Source organism: Limulus polyphemus, unplaced genomic scaffold (assembly GCF_000517525.1).
Source record: "Limulus polyphemus unplaced genomic scaffold, Limulus_polyphemus-2.1.2 Scaffold5478, whole genome shotgun sequence".
NCBI classification, from domain to species: domain Eukaryota; kingdom Metazoa; phylum Arthropoda; class Merostomata; order Xiphosura; family Limulidae; genus Limulus; species Limulus polyphemus.
In genome coordinates this window covers 1-9870 of record NW_013671088.1, presented here as the reverse complement: position 1 = coordinate 9870, position 9870 = coordinate 1, and the positions used below count along the sequence as shown (strand labels likewise).

The following is a 9870-nucleotide window of genomic DNA, read 5'->3' as shown; positions in this document are numbered from 1 at the left end:
AGGTAAACTGTAGCTAGTAATAAAGTAAGATAATACAATACAGCACAAGTTGTTCAGGTAAACTGTAGCTAGTAATAAAGTAAGATAATACAATACAGCACAAGTTGTTCAGGTAAACTGTAGCTAGTAACAAAGCATGGTAACACAATCATACAATACAGCACAAGTTGTTCAGGTAAACTGTAGCTAGTAATAAAGTAAGATAATACAATCATACTATACAGCACAAGTTGTTCAGGTAAACTGTAGCTAGTAATAAAGTAAGATAATACAATCATACAATACAGCACAAGTTGTTCAGGTAAACTGTAGCTAGTAACAAAGCATGGTAACACAATCATACAATACAGCACAAGTTGTTCAGGTAAACTGTAGCTAGTAACAAAGCATGGTAACACAATCATACAATACAGCACAAGTTGTTCAGGTAAACTGTAGCTAGTAACAAAGCATGGTAACACAATCATACAATACAGCACAAGTTGTTCAGGTAAACTGTAGCTAGTAATAAAGTATGATAATCATACAACACAATGCAGTCCTCCATATAAACTGTAAGTATGGTAATAAAGCAATTGTTTGTTCTACTGACTTACTAGCATATATATCTAGTTTCTGCACATGTTATTTCCAACAACACAATAAAATTAAAACATGGAAACTCTAAAAATGATATATGTGTGTGTTTATATATATTATGGAGATCATTATAGAATAAACTTTTGAGAGAAAAAATTGTTCACTATTAATCTTCATATAAATTAAATATATTAGTTTTACAGGTGTCAAACACAAACAATTTAATGTTGCTCAAGGTCCAAAATTTCTAAACCAGAAAACTTAATGAAAAAACTGTAGTTTTGTGTAGAATGTAATTTAGGCATTTATTTATCATTCCAGATAGAGAATTTTGTGTGCATTGAAAACAATAAATTATCAGGGAGTACAGTAGTTAACATACACTGTACATGAATACTTACTTTTGGTTTCTTACACTCAACTTTTTCTCTAGTTGGTTTAGCTCTTCAAACTTCTGTTTCATTTTGAACCTTTCCTTTTCTTGAAATTCCTTTAATTTAGTCTCAATAAATTTATCCAAATGAACTTCTTTTTTGAAAAGCTTTTCTTCACGAAGCTAAATTCCATGTGATAAAAAGATTTATGTTTGGTTATAATTGATCAAAACTTAATGACTTGTAATATTTATAATATATATAACTGTGAGAAATTTCAAAATGTTCTATATTATTTTTCAAACAGACATATATTTTTGTGATGGCTTTAGAGTTTGTAAATTATGAGCTTGAGACTAACAAATTGCCAAAATTGTAAACCATCAAGGCTGAGTAAAACAATATCATACATTACTTGGCACAATGCTATATTTTCCACTAGATTATGATCATGGCCTGATCATGGCAAAAATTATCTGGAGCACTGAGCAATACATATTAATAAAATTCAAGTAGAAGTAATAATACAAATTATTATACCAAATGTAATTTAATTAGTCTTAGCAATACAGATTAATACAACAAACAACTTTAATGCAAGTAGCATCAATAAAATAAATTAATACGGGAAACTTGACTCAATTTACCTTAAAAACGTGAGTTAATACATGTACAACAACAAATTTAACACAAGTAATATTAATTAAACAGACTTATACAGCATAATTAGCTCAAGTTGCATTAATAACAATTTAATACAGTATACAAACTTTAGTAGCATAAATTATACAGGTTAATACCACAAATAATCTTAACCCAAGTTGCCTTAACAATAAAAATTAATAAACAAATGTAACTTAAGTATTATAAACAATTTATACAATAAACAATATAGAAAATTTAAATCAGCAAACAAACGTATAGCATTAGCAATACCATTAAAACAGGATACTTCAATCAAATAGTGTTAACAATATACTAGTAGCCTTTAATAACAATATAAATTAATAGACCAAACAAAGTTAACTCAAGCAGCCAAAATAATATGTATTAATACAATAAAAACATTAACTCAAGTGGATTTTAAGAAATACACACATAAATGGTTACAAAGGAAAGAACATATCTACAGTTACTCATAACAGCTCACCAAATGGTCCTCTTTCTTCTGCTTCAGTTCCTCTTCTTCCATTACTAACTGCTTTCGTTTATTTTCTAGCTCTTCTATCATTTTGGTTTCTCGTCTCCGAAGAGCATTTAGTTCTTTTGATAGAAGTTCTCGTAAATGGTGTGTCTCCTCTTGAACTATGTTTTGCTGTCTTTTTGCTTCTTCCCTTATTTGGTTTTCTTTATCAATCATTTCATCAAACTTTCTCTGATAGCTTGACTCAAGTTCTTTTTCTATGATGCTGAGATCATTGACAAAATTTGAATTTCTTGTTTTCATCTTATTATTGAACTCCTGCTGAAAATCCTCAAACATACTTTTCATCTCTGATCTTGATTGGTTTGACACCCGTTTTTCAACTGATTTTAGTTCCTCTTCCAAAGATTTCCTCTCAAATGTTTTTCTTTTTCTCTCATACAGCATATCATCAATTGATTGTAGCCTGTTTTCAACTGGTAATTCATGAGGATCCTGAAGTGAATCAGGAGTAAGCAGAATTCTTTCAGTCTGGGTTTGGCTCGTCTGTTTAGTTTGTTTGGAAGTTATATCATTTAAGACCTCCTGAATGATATTGTAAAATAAGCTACTACTTTTAATGTTACTAGTCAGTTTCTTGTGGACAGAAGAATCAGGAAATATGCCTAACAGAATGAGTATGTCATGAACAGTTAGACTCTGTAAACCAGATACTGACATTGCTCCTTCTGTCATAAATGTGGATAAAGTGTACACATAATTCATCTGATGTAGATGATGCTGTACCATCCAGTTTGCAACCTGCAGAAAAAACAATATTAAGTGGCTCACTTGTATTGTTTCAAAAGTCACAGAATATAAAATTTAAATTACATTAACTCACACTTACCTACAACATATTTAGGTTTACATAAAAAATTTAGTTTTATTAGACTTTGATGATTATTTTTTAAAACTCAAAGTGACAATTGCTTCTAATTAAACAAAGGTTCACATTAAATTGCTTTTTCTTTCTGGTTAACTGTAGATAAAACAAAAAAAATGAAATTACTGGATAAAGGTTATAAAAACTCATAAAAATACTGTTCTTTATTGTCATTGGTTACTTTTAAATAGACATATGAAAATGTTGAATGAACAGATTACAAAACATCTGTATATCTTCAAACAGAACAACCTGACAAATGTCTTTGTGATTTTAAGTTTAATTTTGCTTAGACAAAACCTAAACATTCTTATCTTAAAAGACTGATGTGAAAATATTACACAGAATTAGATGATAAACCTAAAAATTAGGAAAACTTGTTTTATCTATCTGAACTAAACTTTATAAATCATCATTCATGAAACTGCACTAGTAGAGTTGCTAAAGTTCATTTATATTTGTTCAATAATCAACAGCTAAACTTTAGTTATTGAAAAGCATAATATAAAAAGAAGCCAAAAACCTCAAATCTCATGAAACGTGACATAAAAAAGGTAAAGTACACAACTATGAAGAAATTTATACAAACTAAGAAAGGAATATGTCAAATAATGATCCAAGTATACACATCAAAAGAAAGAACAATAAACTAATTTTGCACAAATGCTTTGATAAAAGGTTTATTGATATTACAACTGTAACTGAGGAAGACAAATTGTACTTTATGAAACAGACTGATTCATGTAGAACAAAACTGTTACTTGGTACATAATATAACAATGCTTTTATAAAACATTCTCAGTTCATTATTTTAACTCTTGAAACACAAGGTTATCCACAATAACCAAAGACATGACATTATTTTCTATCAGCTAATCGATTATTAATAAACTTAACACTAAAGACAGCTCCTACTTGTAATGGTAATGTGATTTCATTGTTAATAGCAGAGTTTGTAGACTCTTCATGCTTAGACATTGGCAGTGTATGTGGTTTTCTACACATACTATAGAGTTCCTTAACAAGTCTCTCTCGTAGATGAGCACGGAGTTCATCTAGCACTCCTTGCTGCTGGAATCTCTGGTATAACTTTGTCTTTAACTCATCTGAAGTCATCTTTCCTGGTAACTTCTCTTTATTAAAACTTGAAGGAGAGTGTCTTTTTGCCTTGGTTGCACTATCAGAAGCAGTGGTAGCCATCATGTGAGTACTGCAACTTGAAATTCCTTCTGTATTAAACAATAACCCTTCCATATTAACAAAACTGCAAGAATGAAAAGTAGCTCTAATGAATTAAAGGGAACCTACAACTTTAAAAAAAGACATTATCTCAACATCAGTTAGAAACATACGAAGTAAACAAATAACAAATTATCCTCCCATATTAATCAGCTTTTTTCATGTCCACAAATGTGTCTAATATAATCTTTAATGTTACTTTCATTAACAGAATTAGTGAGAATGTTTAATATATATATATATATTATTATCATACCTTTATTATAGAGTTTATTTTGCATTGTTAATTTAGTAAGTGGATTTAGGACTGATCTAAATTTCTTATGCTGGCTAACAGCACATACTATTTCCTTCAACAATAACAAAACATTAAACAAATGAAATAAACCAATGAAAAGATGGTGAAATAAATATAAAAACAAGCACATAGCTAGGTTTCCCATGACTGGAACTACATGTATGACCTTTTAGTTCTTCTTTGTAAGTATATTTGTTTTGACATAACTCAAAAAAGTTACCCTATTAATTTAAAATAACTTCAACATCTAAGTCAAATGTGTACATCAAGTTCAGACATTTCAATGGAACTTAATTGGTTTAAATGGAGCAAAGGGTTTCCCTTAAGTAGTAAATATTGATCAGAGACTGTTTCAAAAGCTAACTGTGTCACATGACTTATCTGAGCCCAACATTAAATCAATTATCAAATTCCATTAGCTCTAATCATAATAGCTATATTTCAATTACCTGGATAATTGGAGTTATCAAAAACAGTAAAATTTGTAAACATTAATTTCGATTAGATGATTAATTGTGCAACACTAATCTCTGTAATCTATGCTTATATGTTATGAATTATATCAATTAACTCAGAATATAGACATTAAATATGTGTATTGGAATCCCTCCATATCCATACCCACATGTTTTGTTGTTTATGTGATATATATATATATATATACATCTCTAATAATACTTTAATGTGTTATATAATTAGTGAATACAGAGTATATTCATATTTTCTACATTGGGCCACAGAGGGTAAGGAGGTTTGTAGTATAGTCTCCAATTTCCTAACTGCCACAACAGTACACATTTGGAGGTGTAGGCAAGAGAATGTTTCCAGAGACATGCATAATCTAAACTTTGATCAAACAAGTTATGATGTTCATCCTAATAAAAGAAAAAAACTGACAAATTATAATTTTCAACAACACTTATTATCCTATAAGTATCATTTTTGTAACATCCTTCACTTTTGAATAATCAGATCAAAGAAAATGTAGAACACAACTATTGTTTGCATCAATATCAGCACTATCACTGACAGCATAATTAAGATACACCATCAATCAAATGAATTATGGAAAAATAAGTACATATACAAGGTTATATAGAGACTGAAGTTTATAACAAAAGCTAAACATGCTATAAAACATAATGTACTACTCAGCATTCTATAAAAAAACTACCAAATAAGCAGTAAATCTAATTTAAAACATAAAAATATAGTAATCATTAGAAACAGAATTTATGATACTGCAGACAAAGTTATTGCTCATTAAAATAATTGATTATCAACCTTTTAGTTTCAATGTATACTAACAAACTGATGTTTAGACCATACTGACAAAAGCCAGAATACAGCATTAAAAATTATAATGTAAATATATGGTAACCTGATTAATAATAATATATAATTCAGATAGAATAAATATGTTCTCATATGCAAAAATGACAATACTAAGTACTCAGAATTCTAATGTATAGTCTGCATGAAAATATTAATTATGACAAATGTTAAAAAAATTTATAAGTTATAACTCAAGCACTTTCGAAAAACAGACCTTTCTTCATCACGAGCAATTATCAAAATCGATGTGCTAATCCTACATTCTAGAGTTATCACTAGCAGTGTTACCACAGTACCAGTACTCATTTAGTCATTAGTAATAGTACTAGTAGGCATTATCATACCCTATTCCATAGACTGGGTAACTTTCACTTTTTAAACATTACCTGTATATTACCAGTGATTCTCAACCAGGGGTAAATTTACCCCTTGGGGGTAAAAAATTACATGGCAGGGGGTAAATAATTGATGTACCTGATGATTGAATAATAATTCAATTAAATTTCATTTTGTAAAATGTGTGTGTGTGTGTGTGTGTGTGTGCTATTTTTGTGCAAAACCCGATAATATTTTTTTTTCTGACCTTCTTGTTTTTCTGTCCCTTTATGATGGCCATGAATTTTTTGTATGGAAGTAAGGGGGTTAATGATGGAGGAAAAGTTGAGAATCCCTGCTGTAGACCAATTCTCTTTAGAAAAGATAAAATTGTAAGGAAATGCCTTTTTTTTCGCCTCCTCTCTGTACTTATAATCAAGATGCATATGAATTCATGGTGATAAATACTTATAATAAAGAAACACAAATTCATGGTCATGAGTACTTATAATAAAGAAACATGAATTTATTGTCATGAATACTTATAATAAAGATATATATGAATTCATGGTCATGAGTACTTATAATAAAGAAACATGAATTTATTGTCATGAATACTTATAATAAAGATATATATGAATTCATGGTCGTGAGTGCTTATAATAAAGATACATATTAATTTATTGTCATCAATACTTATAATAAAGATACATATGAATTCATGGTGATAAATACTTATAATAAAGAAACACAAATTCATGGTCATGAGTACTTATAATAAAGAAACATGAATTTATTGTCATGAATACTTATAATAACGATACATATGAATTCATGGTCGTGAGTGCTTATAATAAAGATACATATGAATTTATTGTCATCAATACTTATAATAAAGATACATATGAATTCAATGTCATAAGTACTTATAACAGGGGAGCACTAATTTTTTTGTTGGGGCCAATTTGGAATGTGATTGGGCTTGGTGGGCCATAATATTTCTTCCTCCGAAAAATTTTTGAGCCCTTTGCATTTACTACTAACTCTGAAGACTATTTGACAAAATATTTATTAAGTTGTGGTGCAGAAACTCTTAAAGTTAATAACAAACAAAAACGTTTCCATCAAATTAAACAACAACAACAAATTTCAACTTTGTGCACTATAATTTCTTGTTACAGGCCATACAAAATGAGCTGGTGGATCAAATTTGTCCTGCGGGCCATATGTTATGCACCTCTGACTTATGATAAATATACATATAAATTAATGGTTATGTTCCTCCTTTAACTAGTACCATTTTCTTTGTATATATTTGAACAGATATTTCTGGCAAACTTAGAATTTGGGACACCACTCAGAAAGAACATATCCTGAAAAATGAGTTCCAACCATTTGTTGGTGAGGTCAAGGACTTGGCATGGTCACCGGATAATCAAAGGATCATTGTTGTTGGAGAAGGAAAAGAAAGGTATATTTTTGATTAGCCATTAAAATTTTAATCTGTATATCTTTTCATATACTTTAAGTCATAGTTCTTTTAAATAATGTTTAATAAAATTTTAATTTTTAGTTTCATGTTTGTATTGAGTTTATGATTAACCATTTCATGTTTGTAATGAGTTTATGATTAACCATTTCATGTTTCTGTTGAGTTTATGATTAACCATTTCATGTTTCTATTGAGTTTATGATTAACCATTTCATGTTTTTTGCTGTGTGAAATTAAATGAGGTATGTTTTTTAGATAAGGTAAGAAAGAAGTGAGATAAGGCTGTATTTAGTGTTAAGCATTACTTAAGCTTTCAGTTTGTGATTATATTGGTGACTCTGTGTTATTAATTACTTATTAAAACAAAGCATCTCTTCTATTTTATAGCAACTAATTTGTTATGAAATTTCACTGCTATGTAAATAGGCTAACTGCACTGTGTCAACCACAGGAATCAATCCATGAATTTTAATATTATAAGCCCTCAAGCTTACCACTGAGCCACCAGGATACCATGAAATTTAGAGCTGCTGAATTAACACAATGTGAGTAATGCAGGAAATAAAAGTTGGTTTATCATAATCAGAGCCAAGAAAGAGTAAACAACTACATAAAGTAAATGTTATTTAACACTAATCTTTAGCTTTTATCTATGTTTTGCTTAAAGCTAAATTCATGCCCAATAATTACAGTATCCATTCAGATGGTGATTCTATACTTACAGTAAGTGTATGCTTAAATTTAAAAGGTGGACCCTCATAGATCTGCACTGAATTGTCTTCACTTCCTGTAATGATTCTAAATGGACGGCATGGGCGAAAGTCACATGAATTGATCATTTTACTGTGTCCAGCAATTTCACCAACAGATGTCCCAGTTTCTGCCATGATCACGTGGCCAAACCTAAAATCAACAGAGAAGCATATATACACTTAACAAGGTGGGATGATCATGTGAGTGTCTTGATAACAGGTCTTATTAATAAAAAAAAAGAGAGGTGAACAGAGATACACTGGTATGCGTAATGCTCTCACAACTTATTGTACTATCAGCATACACATAGCTCTTTTTAATTAGCAAGCAAATTCACTATCCTCAGAAAAGCCTAGGATAAAGAAATGGTTAATCATAAACTCAATAGAAACATGAAATGGTTAATCATAAACTCAATAGAAACATGAAATGGTTAATCATAAACTCAATAGAAACATGAAATGGTTAATCATAAACTCATTACAAGCTGAAAGGATTATCATGTTAATCTTGTGTTAAATCAAACGTGCCACATGTGGATGTGCATTGTCGTGGGGAAGAAGAACACCTTTCCGATGGATGAGTGAAGGGCGTTTCTGATGAAGGGCTTGATTTAAACATTCCAGCTGCTGACTATAGATCTCTGCATTGACAGTTTGCTGTGGATTGAGGAGTTCGAAATGAATTACTCCTTTGATGTCCCACCAAATGCAAAGCATCACTTTCTGCGGATGGAGTCCAGGTTTTGTGATCAGAAGTGGTTTCTGTCTAGGACAAAGCCATTGTTTTGGCATTTAATATTCACATAGAGAATCCATTTTTCACCACTGATGACAATTCTGTCCAAAAATGGTTCACGCATATTTCATGCCAGAAGAGAGAAAGCAACGTTCACACGTTAGAAACGATGATCATCGGAGAGTTCATGAGGCACCCAAACACTTTCTTTATGGAGTTTTCCCATATTCCTTAGATGTTTATGTATTGTTTCATGAGAGGCATGCAATTTCAGGGCCATTTCACGAGTGTGTTGCCTTGGGTTAGACTCAATAAGCATCTTCAGAGCATCAATATCAATTTCAACATGTCGGCCCCTGCCATCAAAGTTTTTAAGGCTAAAGTCACCTGAACAAAATTTGGTGAACCATCGTTGAGACTTACGAATATTCAAAACATTTCCATAAACTTCTTTGATATTATTTGTGGCTACAGAGGCGATGTTTCCCTTGTAATCAAACAGCATTACATGCCTGCGCGAATGTGTGTCTCGTCATGTGCTATCACTATACACTTTGCACATGATATCGGCTACACTAACGTGATATTTAGGCATTTCCTTTAACTATTATACGTGATGTACGTTTTTTTTTGGGGGGGGGGTTAATGAAAGTGTTCCAAAACGAGACATTATTTTCT

At 30.5% G+C, this 9870-nt stretch overlaps 1 protein-coding gene across 2 annotated transcripts in view; it reads right to left on the bottom strand.

Moving 5' to 3' along the window:
- LOC106472632 (oral-facial-digital syndrome 1 protein-like) overlaps positions 1–4249 on the bottom strand; it is a 12616-nt gene extending 8367 nt beyond the window's left edge. Inside the window, exons 1-3 of one of the 2 annotated variants that reach the window (XM_022401179.1) lie at positions 3938–4249; positions 2104–2898; positions 981–1135 (exon numbers count right to left, since the gene is read on the bottom strand). In XM_022401179.1, the coding sequence (XP_022256887.1) occupies positions 981–1135; positions 2104–2898; positions 3938–4225 (1238 nt within the window). In that variant the 5' untranslated portion in view covers positions 4226–4249. The remainder of the gene's footprint in view (positions 1–980; positions 1136–2103; positions 2899–3937) is intronic. The other variant, XM_022401180.1, reaches the window with a different exon arrangement.
- Positions 4250–9870: the final 5621 nt, after the last annotated feature.